The sequence below is a fragment of the Sorghum bicolor genome, chromosome 1 (genome assembly GCF_000003195.3).
Source record: "Sorghum bicolor cultivar BTx623 chromosome 1, Sorghum_bicolor_NCBIv3, whole genome shotgun sequence".
Taxonomy (NCBI): Eukaryota; Viridiplantae; Streptophyta; class Magnoliopsida; order Poales; family Poaceae; genus Sorghum; species Sorghum bicolor.
Genome location: NC_012870.2, coordinates 9,262,861 through 9,279,010, shown reverse-complemented (window position 1 = coordinate 9,279,010; position 16,150 = coordinate 9,262,861). Strand labels below are relative to the sequence as shown.

Below are 16,150 nucleotides of genomic sequence, written 5' to 3'. Positions count from 1 at the left end.
TGAAAACATATCCAACACTTGCTTGAGCTCTTTCCGGTTAGTCTTGACAATGTTTAGTGTGCCATTCGCGTACTGTAAAATAGGGACAAGCTCGGTTAGGCCAGTCTCAGTGGCCCGTTTCAATGCACTATTTCCAAAACAAATCTGCTGACAGAGCATCAATGAAACCAGCAATGAAACAACCTCCACAATGCATGAGTTTCACCTTGAAGTTTCCTAGGCTGTGCAAAGCATTTAATTACTGCAAAATGATTGGATCATATGCAAGATGGTGAAACGATTTAGTCCTCAGTGGGGATTTCATCCCGTTTCACCGTGTGGGAAACAACGCCCGTGGAGTTTCACCATGGTGAAACTACTTCCTTCTCTCTCCTCTTCGTTTCATGTAAAAAGTGCAGTTTTGCTGACATGGCGCTCTAATAAATGTGCATGACATCCTGGTGAAACCCCCACTAAGACTGGCCTTATGCTGAGAGTGTCTTGGAGGTCACCTTCAAAAGTTTCAAGATAGAGGGGGGGGGGGTTTCTCCCTAGCGAAGGCCTTTTTTTCATTCAATGCTCGCATCTTGTGGGAGTGATGGATAAGTTCAGCCACATAAATGAAGTTTTGAAAGATACATCTTCCTTATGACTTTGTTTAGTTGAGCCTTGTTTACTTTCAAAAAATTTTGCAAAATAGGAATAGTAGCACTTTCGTTTGTATTTGACAAATATTGTCCAATTATGGACTAATTAGGCTCAAAAGATTTGTCTCGTCAATTTCGACCAAACTGTGCAATTAGTTTTTATTTTTATCTATATTTAATACTCCATGCATACGTCTAAAGATTCGATGTGACGGGGAATCTGAAAAATTTTGCAAAATTTTTAGGGAAAAATTTAGGTTTGCCTACTGTAGCACTTTCATTTGTATTTGACAATTATTGTCCAATTATAGACTAACTAGGCTCAAAAGATTTATCTCGCAAATTGCGGACAAACTATACAATTAGTTACTTTTTTGTTTATATTTAATATTTCACACATGCGTCTAAAGATTTGATGTGACGGAGAAATTTTTTTCCAACTAAACAGGACCTTAGAGAAGCCATTTTGGGCGAGTTGAACAATTAGAAATAAGGCCTTGTTTAGTTTTAATTTTTTTTTGGTTTTCGGTACTGTAGCATTTTAGTTTTTACTTGACAACTATTATCGAATCATAGACTAACTAAACTCAAAAGATTCATCTCATGATTTATAGGCAAACTGTGGAATTATTTTTTGTTTTCGTTTATATTTAATACTTCATGCATGTGCCACAAGATTTAATGTGACGAGAAATCTTGAAAAGTTTTTGGTTTTAGGATGAACTAAACAATGCATGAACCTAAAGTTCCTTAAAGGGTCTGGGTTTGGTAAGACCGTAACAGCTGGCATTTCTATTAGTCTTGTTGATTACATGGACAAACTAATTATCCAATAATTCCTAAATAAAACTAATGATCCAATATTGTACACCTGCTAATAGTACTTTAGCAATACTTTTCAATAAACAGACAATATTTTTCTCGCATATCATTTTAGTGTAAGCATTAGCATAAGTCAAATTTTAGCAACATGAAATAATTTTTGTGGCACCAGCCGATTTTATCACGCACAAAAGAAAAGGTATGGGTCTGCATAAGCCGAAACCTCGCAGTCCACACACAAAATGTCCTTTCTGATAAACAAGCTGCAAGAAAGCAGAGAAATGAAACGTGGGCCTTGTTTAGTTTCAAAAAATTTTGCAAAATTTTCCAGATTCTCCGTCACATTGAATCTTTAGACGTATGCATGGAGTATTAAATATAGATAAAAATAAAAACTAATTGCACAGTTTGGTCGGAATTGACGAGACGAATCTTTTGAGACTAGTTAGTCTATAATTGGATAATATTTGTCAAATACAAACGAAATAGCTACAGTGCTCATTTTGCCAAAAATTTTGGAACTAAACAAGGCCGTGGTGGTTCGCCCTCGACCGATACATATCTCAAACGATTTGTCATGGAAAGCAAATGTTCAAACACGCGCCCATTAACAACGGTTCTTACATGAAATAGCAGAAATCAAATCAACTAGCTCACTCCAGAGCAAGCACCTGCACATCCACGCCCACAGTCAGTCAACACAGACAGAGTGACACCAAACCTCCTAGCCAAGAACCGAAGAAACACCCACCCAACTGAACTGGCTCCCCAATTTTAATGGAAGGCAGGCAAACGATCGAATATGCTACTAGTCGCTAGCTTTGACAGATCATGGCCGCCGCCGCCGCCGCCGCCGCCGCGGCTGTGCTCACGCGGCATAGACGACGAGCTTCATGCCGAGGTTGCAGTGGCCAAACCGGGTGCAGATGAAGAAGTTGTCCCCCTTGGCGAGCGTGACGCTGTCGGCGCCGGACGTGTAGGTCCGCGACCCCGGCGGCGTCGTGCAGCCGTTGTACCCGTCCTCGCTCACGGCCACCACGTTGTGGATCCAGGGGATGTACCTGAACACTGCAGCCAGTACATACGCGCACCCCGAAAAAAGAAAGCATGAGCCATTTTCAGTGGTGAACAGCCGGCCAATTGGCCAAATGCAGCATTGCGCACGGGGGCATGAAGAGTGCTGGTTTTATGGAGACGTACCGAGAGTGTCTCCGGCGCGGAAGTGCTTGCCGTTGGGCCAGCTGGGGCTGCTGAAGGACCAGCCGTTGCTGTCCCCGACGTAGTAGGTGGTGGCTGCGTCGGCGATGACGACGCAGCAGCAGCAGGCAACGGCGGCGAACGCCATGGCGCCGATGGCTCGCCCTGCGCTTGCACCGCCTCTTCCCTGAGCCATCTCGGTATCTCACGGACGCACTCGTCGGCCGGCTCGCTGCACTCAAGGGGAGAAATGCCCGCACCTGCTAGCTGGTGGTGGCTCAATGGGCTCGGGGAACGGCAGTGTGGAACTAGTGAAATGCAGATCGGCTGGCAAGGAGAGTGTAGTGCACTCGGAAAGGAGTAGCTCCTAGCTGGCTGCTGGATGGTTGCTTGGGGTCGGGGAGCACGGTGTCCGAGGAAATCAATACTGCGCAGAAAGGCAGAGGCAGTGACGAGCAGAGCGAGAGGGACCGCTAAGACTGTGCTGCTTCAATGCTGCATGAGACGCCAGTCCGTGATCACATGACGGGCCACTAGGCCAGACGAGAGCATCACGGTGCAGGCCAGGCAACAGATTCTACTAGGACAATACTGAACTAACGTTTAGGAGTATTTAGGCCTTGTTTAGTTCATCCCGAAAATAAAAAAGTTTTCAAGATTCCCTATCACATCGAATCTTTCAACATATGCATGAAGCATTAAATATAGATGAAAAATAAAAACTAATTGCGCAGTTTACCTGTAAATCACGAGACGAATTTTTTGATCCTAATTAGTCTATAATTAGATAATATTTGCCACAAACAAACGAAAGTTCTACAGTAGCGAAATCTAAAATCTTTTCGCGTTTAAACAAGGCCTTATCAAAGTAAATCACAGAAGTTCAGAACTACAGGAAGATGGTTGAAGGCTCGGCCTTCTTCAATGCTCACTCCTCATTCATACGACCATGATCTTGTTGGCTTGTGGCTTGCCTCTGTCTATGGTGACTGGCGAGGCGAATTCCCTCTCGCAAGGAGAAACCTTGCCAGCGTAAACACCAAGATTAAGCTCGTTTGGCATCCATCTAACCGCTCACTTCGGTTTCATTTCTAGTCGAGCAAGGTTGAGCGAGCGCTCGCCTAGAAACGAAATCAATCTCCGATCTAATTTATGCTCATTAGCAACTGCTTTACCTATTGGAACATAGAGCAAGGAAGGCACCGATTTCATGACGGTGAAATCAGTACAATGGTAGTGAAGGCCCAAAATTCAGCTGTGGCAACTGGCAAGCAATACTACGCCGGCTGCTATGAGTAGCAGAGGAGTAGGACATCTAGGAATTCAATCCTCTGCCATTGCTGCCATCCCACGCATCACTTGGCAGACCATCGCTGTAGGCTGTAGCAGGTTAGCAGTGAGCAGTGGCGCATCCCAGGGTACCCTGCTGTAGAGCTGGTGCTGTATCTTCCTCTTCTCGCTGGAAAAAAAAAAGTCCAGCAATAACTAGATGGTCCATGGACACACACATCTGCCGCCTTCAGTTCAGAATTCATGTTTCTTGGTCCTCTGATTCTCTTCTCGTACTCGCTCAAGATCAACGCAGCTGGCAAAGGAACAAAGATTCACCGTATTGGCCTTGGCAAAGTTCAGCTATTGCCTCTTGTATCTCATGATGAAACGAGGGAAGAGGCGAAGAGCCATGCAGGGGCCAGAGCCGCAGAGGTGGTGTTTGTGCATGTTTCGCCTCTTCGTCTTCCCTCGTGTTGGGCTGCTCTGCTTCTCTTGCAGCGGAGGAAACCAGCAAAACGGGAGGTAACCACGGGCCGACCGCCCGCCTGCGCTTATTACTTACAGCCCTGATTCCTCAGCGCGAGAGAACCTGGGCCGAAATGATGAAATGGGCTCCCAAACAAGCACCTGCTGACTGACGCATACACATCGACTGAATGCAGGATGCAGCTGAAACTAACGCAGCTGTATATGCCTTCTTATTCGGTTGCATACATATACATCAACATTCAACACACACGCCAGTACATAACATTGCTCTATATGTAGTCCCAATCCGACAACACGACATTATTGAACAACGACGAGCTACTACGTACACACACGCTTTACTTTGGATTTGGAGAAGAAAAAATAATAGAGCCAGAAGATAGCCGCCGGCCGATCGGTGGCGGCCTCATCACGCGGCGGTGACGGCGACCTTCATGCCGGCCTGGCAGTGGCCGGGGAAGCTGCAGATGAAGTAGTTGGTGCCGCGCTTGAGCGTGACGCGGTCGTTGCCGGTGGTGAGCGCCCTGACGCCCCTGGGCGCGCTGCACGAGTTGTACCCCGCCGCGCTCACGGGCACCACGTTGTGCGCCTTGGGGTTGTACTTGAACACTGCATGCATATATATGGACATGATGGAGGAGTACTCGTGCATTAGTAGTATATTTCAGTGAGGGATTCATTCATACGCGGAAGTAATTAAAGAGCCTGACCTAGCACGTCGCCGGCGCGGAAGCGCTTGCCCTTGGGCCAGTTGGCGGTGTTGAAGCTCCACCCACCACGGTCGCCGACGGTGTACACCGCCGACTCGGCGAACTCGCCGTGGAGGAGCACGCAGAGGAGGACCAGCGCCAGCACGGTGGCGCCGCTGCTGCCACGAGCACTGCCCATTCCCTTAGCCATATATATGTTTTGCCGCTCTCAAACAAGACGATGAGCTCAGGAAAAGGGGAAGTGCTCGAGCGAAGGCGAGTGATGATGAGTGTGAGTTGAGATGCCGTTCTCGGTGCACCCGGGGGCTCGTTTTATAGGCAAACGAACCGAGTTGGCAGTCGAATTTGTGGCTACCGTACGTTGCCATTACACGGTCAGATGGTCTACGCTGCCATGCATGTGATGAACTCAGTGCGCGGCAAACTTTCTCCAGGACCAGCGGCGGTGGCAATGGGAGAGAAAGAGATCGAAGTGGCGCACCATGGCGATGTGGAAGCTCGCACTGGCCGTCGCAGACGAGTTATTTCGTGGAGGTACCCTTTCTAGAAAGAATTACTGCTCCTAGTACGCAAACGCATGGAATGGCTAGAGACGCCATAACTTTTGGACCCTGACCCGCGGCGGGGCGCGTGTGTGCGAAGCGAGTCAGCGGCGAGCGGAAAGCGACGAGTGGGCACCGCCGAGACCCCGAGATGGGAACACCAGCTGTGTGAGCTGTGGATGGATGCGGGAGCAAGAGGCTGCGGGGCTGCTTCGCTGTCTGCCGGAGCCCGGCGGTCGGCGGCGTTTGGTGTGTGCCCATTTCAGAGTCGGTTTATCGGCCACTGAGGGACCGGTTCAAAGTGCGTGCAGCGCCAAACCCGGCCGCCAACTGGGTCAAAGACGGATGTTTCTTGCATTGATGACTGATGAGCCGATGCAAGTTGGGGGCTATTTAGTTGGTGAAAATTTTTAATTTTAGCTATTGTTGTATTTTTGTTTGTTTTTATTTTATAATTATTATTTAATTATAGATTAACTAGGATCAGAAGATTCATCTCATAAATTACAGTCGAACTATGCAATTAGTTATTTTTATCTATATTTAACCCCTGGTCACTAAGCCTCACATCATCATCCATGCCTTGTTTGTTCGGGGGTTGATCTATAGTTTTCCAAATGGGCCAAGTCGGCTGGACTGACACGGACACGGGACGATTTGGCCCGGTACGAAAACGGTCTGGCCTGGCCCGGCCTCTCCCGTGCCAATGCCAAGCACAGCACGACCCCGTGCCAGTGCCTGGGCCACGATGCCAGCACGATGGCACGGCACGGGCACGACCTGCTCCAGCGGCCGGCACAGAGGCGACACGACTTATAGCCGTTGTATCGGCCTCCACTTGCTCATGACCGTTGGATCTGCGCGATGGGAGGGGGGCTATATAAGCCGGCCGTCGCTCGTCACTCCCCGAGACCTAGAACCCTAGCTCATTCGCGTCTTCACCCTCTCTCTCCTCACTCGCTGCGACTCCTCAGCTCCTACGCTCTCTGTTCTCAAGTGGAAACCCTAGCTCCTCTCCACTCTTCTCGCTTTTCGGCGAACAACACGGGCACACAGCACAACCTACTTCTTGGTAGCCGTCGAGGGACCGGAGGCGAGCGACAGCGAGATGTCAGATGAGCAAGAGAACATCGATCACTCCATGACTCTTAACAATGAGCTGTACCTCTGCGGGATGGAAGACGACGAGGACGATGTTCTTTTGATTCTGATCTTTTGAAGTGGTGATGTGGTTTTAGTGCCAAGGCACGGCACGGCACGGCCACTGTGTCTGATAGTGTCGTGCATAATAGTGTTGTGCCGTATAGTGCTAGTGTGTTTAGTGTCAATGCCGCTCGTTTAAAAAATTATAGGTCGATCGAGTGCTGTAGCCGCCATTGGGCAAAGCAGAGCTTGCCAAGAATGGGTCTTTGGGTTTGGGCAGCACGAACACATAAGTGTGAATTGGGTCGTTGATATTGATATCTTATATCTCTTTGATTAATTAGAGCTAATAGGAAAAAAAAGTTGAAACAAGAAAAAAAATCTAGTTGGTTCAAACCGTATGGTTCACTAGTTTTTTTTTCTGAATATATAAAAAATTTACATATCATTGCACTAAACAAAAGGATGAGTTACAATACGTTGCCACCACATAACACACACATAGAGAGAGAGAGCTGAAATAAACGATCTAGAGGTGAGCTTACACTCTCCTGATCATATTACTCGCCAAAATAAGCAACCTAAGCAAAATGGTGGCGTAACTTTATATCCATGGTGGGATATGATAACACACTTATTTGACGCTACGATTCAAGTGCGTGCCATGTGGCTACTCTGTGTGAATCCACACACTTCTTGGCGTTCCACTTCGATGCAAATAACTCTTTGATCGCCCTGGCATGGTTGGGCTTGAACACCTCGCCATAGATGTCGTCATAGCAATCCTTCAATGTTCATGCACCCAGCGCCGTGATGTCCCTATGCAAAGTTCCCATGCTGCATAGGAGAAGCACTTCCCCATGGGCAATGCTCTGCGGTGGCCAGGCACCTAGGGTAACAACCAACTAGATACGAGTTTACTCCCTCTATTCCAAAATAAATTAACTTTTGGCTTATATTAGTGAATGGAGGGAGTAGTAGCTAGCTTCCTGTGGCTCTACACAATTTAAATGAGTTGGTTTAGAACTTGTTTGAATCCGTGCAGCTTTTTAAGCTGTAAATTTAAGAGTAGCCAAAGGAGCTTTTTATAAGACGCATGTTTGGAAACTATAATTCGTATAGTTAGACAACCGGCTCTTCTATGTAACCTTTTGCCATTCTATTGGGTTATTATTTGTCTGCCTGAGGTTGTCTCATGATTTAGCACGTACCACCGCCCTTTGTGACACCACCGCCCTATATTTTTCTTTATTATTTTGTACGTAGCTCAAACAAGCACGCCCAGCCAGTGGCGAAGCTAGAGTAAATTCGAGAGGGGTGTGGCTGTCTTATAGATGCATAGATTTGAATCATAACTATAGTGGAATTTCAATCCTATTCAGTGATATTCAAAATTTTTGTGGGTGCATCCGCATCCACGAGCATACACGTAGCTTCGCCACTGCGCTCAGCATATATCACTCATCAATTCTCAATACAGGATATACATAGCACACAAACGCCGTATGCCTTTATTGTTCTTCACATAAACACACAAATACACGCATCAGTAGTACATCACTCGATCTGACCCTTCTCTATAGTGCCAGTCTCCAAACACCTAACAACACTCCTAACACGCAGGTTAAGTACGCGACGACACGACACGGGTATTATTGAACAACAGAGATACAGAGCGGCACCGTCTAGTTAGCTACGTGCTTTACTTTGAAGAGAGGAAATTAATAGTAGTAGTAAGCTGGCCACCGATCGAGCCCGTGTCCATGCGCGCGGCGCGGCGCGGTCGCCGGCCGCCGGCTGACCTGATCGGCCGGCCGCGTGCCTCGATCACCACGCCTCACGCGGCGGTGACGGCGATCTTCATGCCGCCCTGGCAGTGGCCTGGGAAGCTGCAGATGAAGTAGTTGGCGCCGCGCTTAAGCGTGACGCGGTCGTTGCCTGTGGTGAGCGCCCTCACGCCCCTCGGCGCGCTGCACGACCTGTACCCCGCCGCGCTCACGGGCACCACGTTGTGCGCCTTGGCGTTGTACTTGAACACTGCACGAACGCGTAAACGAACACCGTTAAATAACCCAGCAAGGAGAGATTAAGCTGAGGTACTGACCGCCGATAACATGAAAGTATTATTCACTGATTCGTCGTCAGACAAAAACCCTTGTGAATGGGTGGCAGATTCAGCAGATAATAATCTTAGTAGTAGCACTGACCGAGCACGTCGCCGGCGCGGAAGCGCTTGCCCTTGGGCCAGTTGGCGGTGTTGAAGCTCCACCCGCTGCGGTCGCCGACGGTGTACACCGCCGACTCGGCGAACTCGCCGTGGAGGAGCACGCAGAGGAGGACCAGCGCCAGCACGACGGCGTTGCTGCCACGAGCACTGCCCCTTCCCTGAGCCATGGCAGTTCTACTGTACTGTCTCTCTCACAAGCAAGGGGAAAGGAGGCTAGCTAGCACTGGCTTGGAGTGTGAAGTGATGAGAGCGAGTGAGTTGGCTGTAGTGCTCAGTGCACCAAGAACCCCTTTTTATAGGCAACCCACACAAGCTGCCCGAGTACCCGGCACACGCCAATAAGGCAATAATCAAACTCGTGTCTAGCGTGTAGTGACATTGACACGGTCAAATGGCCCAGGGGCAAGCACTTACGCCGTGTAAACTACGCTTAACGCTACTGAATACTGATGTTCTACTAGCTAGCCCGTGCGTAAGAGGAGTCCGGAGCCACCGACCCACTGACCCACAAGGACGAGAAGACGGGGGTGCCGCCGGAGTGGGGAGGCACAGCCTTTGGAACCGTCCGAGATGGGAAATGGAGAAACCCTTGGTCCGGCAGAGGGTCAGGGCCCTCACCACCGGCAAAGTGGTGAAATTACTGAAGAACGTGGACTGCAATAAACACAACAAGAGCAAGTTTTTCCACGTCCACCAACTGACTGTCTTTGAAGACATGTCCGTTCCAGGAAATTTACTACATGTTCTTTATGCATACTGCACATAGCGTAGGACTTGTGCTATTTATCTCCTCTGAGGGCAAATACTACATTCGTCCAAAAAGAATGACATTCTAATTTTGCAATAAGTTAAACTATTTTAAGTTTGGTAAATTTTGTAGAGAACATCATAAGCATTTACGACACCAAATACATATCTTATGATAAGTCTAATGTTAATTATTTAGTGTGTGACATGGCTTCCCCATCGGCTCTTGCACCTGTTTATCCATAAGCCTTGCCTAACGTATGGTCTCGTCGGCTTCTAAAGGCAAAATGCATGAAAGCAAAAGTTGTTTCAAGGTACAAGTATGTAATTTAAGAACATATATGCCGTACTTTACATTATGTATATAGGAGTTATTTTAAATTATTTTTTATAATGACATAAGGAGTAGTTTAGATACAACTTTAGGGATTGTTTCATGCATTTTATATAATGCAGATGTGGCTAATTTTTTAGAATGGATCCATTGGCTATTATTGGTGATTTCTGATTTGATAGGCCGTCAGAGACACCTCTAAGTAGTAAGATTAACACTGAAATTAAAGTGTCTGGTGTATGTACAATGCCAAGGTGACCGAAGAAAGCTGGTCAACTCGAGCCCCCAAAGTCTAATCTTTTGGAGTGCTGCAATCTTCCAAATCTCATTGAAGACAAACGGTTGCCGGTTGGGCGCGCTTCCATTGTAGGAGTGTACTCCGTATTACTCAAGTTGATTGGTCCAACCTTGACAAAAGTTTGGCTATCTTGAAAAAAAAACAGATAGAAAAACTCGGCCATGTCCGAACTTTTGGAGCCCTATCCCCTGCTATCATGCGCAAGAACCGAACCACTTCATTTTCAAAAGGAACCCGTATAATTATTTCCGTATATAGAGAGCTGATAGTGAGAACAAGACCAGACGCGGAGTCGTCGTCGGTCATCGCGGTGAGACGTACACGGCCGGTCGTTTCAGGCGGCAACGAAAATCTTACAAGGTCTTGTTTAGTTGGCAAAAATTTTGAATTTTAGGCACTGTAGCATTTTCGTTTGTTTATGTTAAATATTATCCAATCATAGACTAATTAGAATTAAAAGATTCATCTCGCGATTTACAGAGAAACTGTGTAATTAGTTTTTATTTTTATCTAAATTTAATACTCTATGCATGTGCCGTAAGATTCGATGTGACGAGAAATCTTAAAATTTTTTGGAACTAAACAAGGCTCAAGTTTAACTTGTCCGGGGCCGGCCTACCTGGCTACCAATTTCAAAGACAGGCATATTATCACTGTGTTTGAATATCTCTACTTTCTTCTATTAGTGCTAAATTTAGGTTGACCAGTGTGTTAGAGAGGCTTCCACTTGCACGTACGTACGGCTCAAGCAGATGAATCCAAAAATTTCACCAGCGAGATGTGTGTTTTGGAATTCAAAACTGGTCGACGCTGAAGAAATGCACTGCACATCGGCATGTCGTCTGCCTGATGAATCATCAGTACATGAAATCAGGTAGGCAGGCAGGACATGCTCCTGTATGCAACTATATATGCATGCCCACTACCCAAATGAATTCCAGATGTATGGCTACAATGTTCTAGACATTTTTTTCGTGGGTTATTGAACTCATTATCAAAGCTCCAATCTACATTATTATACGTGTATGCTCGTCTATAATTTGATCCACAAGCTAAAGTACTGTAAATATGAGAGGCTACACTCATGGTCGTGGACCTAACTCCCAAAGCAATAAGGCACTCATTAGCGTCCCTGACACTGTGATCCTTATGTAGGCAGTATTTAGTAGCCTGTGTACAAGTGTGGATAAGATAAGCCCATGAGGGCATTCCTTGTTTTGTAAAATCACATAGCCCCCAGCGGCCCTACAGTATTTCCTACTACACCTGCTCCCAGCTAGCTGCAAACCAAGCGCGGCTCAATTCCTCGAGCCCAACCCCAACTTACTTGACCTCTGCGTAGCTAAGATGTGATTCGACGGGGCTCACCTACCGCCGCACGTCCAGCAGCGGCAACGCGATGTGTAGACGCTTCCTGACGTGCCGGCGTGGGCGTGCCGGCCCCCTGATGAGTGATGATCGAGACGTGCCTTCGCCGCACTAGCCAGCATGCTGGAAAGTATGCAATGGAACGAGCTCGCGCGCCACGCCGGACGCCCGCGCGCGCTGCCGGTGCCGGACACGTTGAGGCTCGCTCGACGACGCTAATGTGCATGGGAATGGGACGCCGCCGAAACGTCAAAACCTCACCGAACACCACGTGATCTCCCGGACCCGGAGCAAGTACATGCGCCACTGTCCACACTCTGACCCGTGGCTGTATGTGCCCCCCGCGCACTACCCGGAAGAGGAACTCCCGGTGGCTGTCGTCGTCGTCGTCATCAGCTACTACTTTGCCCCTGAGGAAACGGAGAAAAAGGCGCGGGCGTAGTGAAAGCCTGCCCATTGTTAATTTCGTGCGTGCACTGCAGCGCAATGGCAACGCCGCGCGCCGAGACATGCATGTGGCGTGCACGTTGGGTCGCCATGGCAGTGGCAGGAGGCGGGCGCCGGGCGAGCGTTCGTGATGATGGCCGCCATGCGTCATGATCACGTGCGCGACCCAAACGCGAGACGTACGTGGAAATTAAAATAAAAATAAAAATAAAACACACACGACTATAGTAGGGCCTTATTTAGTTCCGAAAAGTGAAAACTTTTCGAAACTGTAGCACTTTCGTTTGTTTGTGACAAATATTATCCAATCATGTACTAACTAGGATCAAAAGATTTGTCTCGTGATTTCCAGCTAAACTGTGTAATTAGTTTTTGTTTTCGTCTATATTTAATATTTCATGCATGTGTCACAAGATTCGATGTGACGGGAAATCTTGAAAACTTTTTGGTTTTCAGAGTGAACTAAACAAGGCCTAGGTCCAGCAACATCCTCACAAAAGAAGGCAGGTTCAGCAAAATGCGCCATGCACGCACAGATGAGAAAGAATTCTTGCAGGAGAAATATAATGCATGGAACTCAGCCTGTAATGGGATTCTATTATATTCGATCGCTAGTAAGGTAAAGAAGGAAAGGAAGTAGAGCTCGGGATTATGTATGGTACTGTTCATGGTGGTGGTTCAGGTTTTCAGCCCCAAATGCAGGCGTTTTTTTTTTTTTGACAACAGGACGCAGGCGCTTTGGTCCGAGCCCTCTCGAGTCTCAACGTGATGCGTGGTTTGGTCACACAGGAGCCCAGAAGAAATTCCTATGGAAAACGAACGACGATGCGCCCGGCTGGTGCTACAAGCATGCAATGGATTTAGCCCATTTTGAACAGTAGCGAACAACCCAGTGAAGCCCTTTTTGAGTGACCGGACTGAGGGCCGCACAGCCTGAATTTAACCCATAGGGGCAAAGAGACCCCTTCTGTACTTGTAAAATCCGTCCTTGAGGTCATTCCTTCCATTTTTTTTCTCTAGAGTGAAACATTCCGGTACCTGTTCATACCGAGAATGAGCCATTTCAGAATTTATTAAATTTATTATATGAATAAATAATCATTGTAATATCATGTTTAAGATAGCATAGTTTAACAAATTCATAGAATTGCACATCAAATGATATATTATTTGAATTTTATCCAATATCGGTATGACCGGTATTGGCTGGAATGACCTGTATTTATCGGTATCCGTTGCTATCGACTACTGATGTAGGATACTGTTATGAAACTGGTACATTTTTTTTAATCGAGGAGGAATTGTTCCAAGTCTATCAAAATATGTTACAGTTTCGACAAAAAAAATAATCATAAAAATGTTGTAGCTTCATGATAATTTTTCCAAGAAAAAAATGTTCCATATTCAGGGCCCCTGCTTAGCTATGATCTGGGCTGCGAAACATCTTGGTATGCGCAAGACTGTGTCATCTCATGGGCTACAAAATAAAAAGGATATATATGGGCCGGGCTGCATATACTGAAATAAATGCACCACAGCTGGTGATGAAGTTTGCCGCACCAAATTAGGCCTTGTTTAGATACACCCAAAAATCCAAAACTTTACAAGATTCCCCATCACATCTAATCTTACGACACATGAATAGAACATTAAATATAGATAAAAAAGATAACTAATTACACAGTTTACCTGTAAATCACGATACAAATCTTTTAAGCCTAGTTACTCCATGATTGGACAATGTTTGTCAAATAAAAACGAAAGTGCTACAGTGTCAAAATTCAAAATGTTTTTGGATCTAAACAAGGCCTTAGAGTCACTCTCTAAATTCTCATTTTTATTAAATGTCACTTGAATAAAAAGATTGCTCTCTATATTTTTTATCACCCTTTAATATTTTTATATCTTTGTGCATACTTTGGAGAGCTGGCCTCATTCTATATTTTTGGCTAACGAGAAATTAGGAATAGAGGGCGACAATATCTAGAGTTCTCATTGAAGAAGTTGTTGGAGAGCTTTTTCCACCAAAAATCTCTATTTCTATTAATATATAAGGATAATAAGAGATTTTTGGAGTTATTCTAACCATCCCTCGTTTGCTCTCAAGAGAAAAAAGAGGAAAACAAAAAGGTATAAGCAAGTATTTTTTTAAAGGAAGTATAAGCAAGTTGATGACCACATCTGAATGTATTATTGTAGAATGCAGCCCTAGAAAAAGGAAAAGGAACAGAAAGATTGTGCCTCAAAGAAATGATCTGAGGAAAAAAAAGGATTGCATTATTGTCTCTTCGTGAACCCATGCAATTTTCTAACAACCATTGTAAAAAATCTCTATTTGCTATACTTTGCATAAACAAACTATGAACTTCCTACACTTTTTCCCTCTTGAAGTAATCAACTTTCCCTTTTGATTTTACCTTTAATTCTACCCTGTCTATTTTTGCAGTGGGTCTCGCAGTCTCGCTTCGTATACCTTCGCATGGTTGGTTGTCCATAGTAGTATATACTGTAATATTTATGCTAGTTCAGGTGGATCTTTAACCGAAGGCACACGGATTAGTACTGCCAATTAGTACTCCACAACGATCAATTCGCCCATTAGCTGGCAGCAACTGATTTTCAGGAGACGTCCAAGGCACAAAAGGTACGCCGAGCTCTGACCGCGCAATCACTGGTTTGCCACTTTGCCCGTTCCCGCAGGTAGCTTGCGAGCGCGAATGCGTGCACCGCGGTCCGCAGGAATGCAGGAGGTTCTAATAGAAAAAAAAAAACGCAGGAGGTGATCGTCATAGTCATAGTCATAGACCGCCATTTCCCAAAGTGTCACGTACGCAGCCGCGCTGGATATACACATGCTACACGCAGTTGACGTACTAAAGCGACGCGTTCAGGAACAGGCGACAGCCCGGGCCGGCGGCGTTGAGCGATGAATCTCACAGTAGTCTACGCAAGTCTTGTCTTGCGCTGACTCTGGACCGTCACCTTGGGCAAATGGCGAACGATCACGTCCGTACGTCCAGATGAACAGAGGGAGAAAAAACGCAAACGATTCTGTCAGTGGTTTTCTGCCACTGCCCACTGCATTTGGGGTACTTTGAACCGATTTTACGCGGAAAAATCTTATTTTGCTAGGAGTAGTTTCCTCCAATAATACAAATTCAGAAATTTGGCCTCCTCAATTTTGAATCTGTTATTTTTTCTTCGTTCTAATTCAACTTTGGTTTTGACTGCGTGGCATTTTGTTTGATGTGCTAGTGATATGGTAGTAGTTTAACTAATATTTTTATATAGGTATCCATAGATTCTCTTGTTAATCACGTGTTTTTCACATGTTCTGTTTGAATTCTCTAGTCTAAAGTTTTTTGTTTGTCTAATCTAAATTTAAGGACTAAAACTTTGGTTTAGACTATGTGGCGTTTTGTCTTATATGCTGGTGATGGTAGTAGTTCAACCGATGTTTTTATAGGTAGCCATGGATTCTCTTGTTAGTCATGTGTTTTCGCATGTTCTGTTTGAATTCTCTAGTGTCTAAAGTATTTTTGTTGAATGTTTGTCTAAAGCTAAGGACTAAAATTTTAGACCGTTTTAACTCACTTTTGTAGTCTAAATTTTTTATGAAGTTGTATAAACTTTATATATCATATTTGGAGCTTCAAAGGCTAAAGTGGTCTAAAGTTTAGCTACTAAATTTTAGACCATAAAATCCAAACAGGACCTTTCTATTTGCTATCTTACACATACGTTTGGGAACATTCTCAAATAAGTCAATGTACACTAGAATTGTCCATAAGGACATCATTGACAACCGTATGGTGTTGTGCCGAGGCACGTAGGTTCTACTCCTAGTGCTTTGACCTACTCCTAGGGATGGCACTGGATACGAAATCTGGCCTAAAGTTGCACACACAAAAGATAAACACAAGAGTGA

The 16,150-nt window shown here is 45.7% G+C and overlaps 3 protein-coding genes across 3 annotated transcripts; all 3 read right to left on the bottom strand.

Moving 5' to 3' along the window:
* On the bottom strand, positions 1,989–3,047 carry LOC8062918 (basic blue protein). Its single transcript, XM_002463964.2, has 2 exons — positions 2,649–3,047; positions 1,989–2,516 (listed from the first exon to the last, which is right to left on the bottom strand). The coding sequence occupies exons 1-2, from the start codon at positions 2,839–2,841 to the stop codon at positions 2,317–2,319; spliced, it is 393 nt and encodes a 130-aa protein (XP_002464009.1). The 5' UTR covers positions 2,842–3,047; the 3' UTR covers positions 1,989–2,316.
* LOC8062917 (basic blue protein) lies at positions 4,571–5,404 on the bottom strand. Its single transcript, XM_002463963.2, has 2 exons — positions 5,117–5,404; positions 4,571–5,015 (listed from the first exon to the last, which is right to left on the bottom strand). Exons 1-2 carry the CDS (start codon positions 5,304–5,306, stop codon positions 4,816–4,818), a joined length of 390 nt encoding a protein of 129 aa, XP_002464008.1. The 5' UTR covers positions 5,307–5,404; the 3' UTR covers positions 4,571–4,815.
* On the bottom strand, positions 8,286–9,297 carry LOC8063398 (chemocyanin). Its single transcript, XM_002463962.2, has 2 exons — positions 9,009–9,297; positions 8,286–8,838 (listed from the first exon to the last, which is right to left on the bottom strand). Exons 1-2 carry the CDS (start codon positions 9,193–9,195, stop codon positions 8,639–8,641), a joined length of 387 nt encoding a protein of 128 aa, XP_002464007.1. The 5' UTR covers positions 9,196–9,297; the 3' UTR covers positions 8,286–8,638.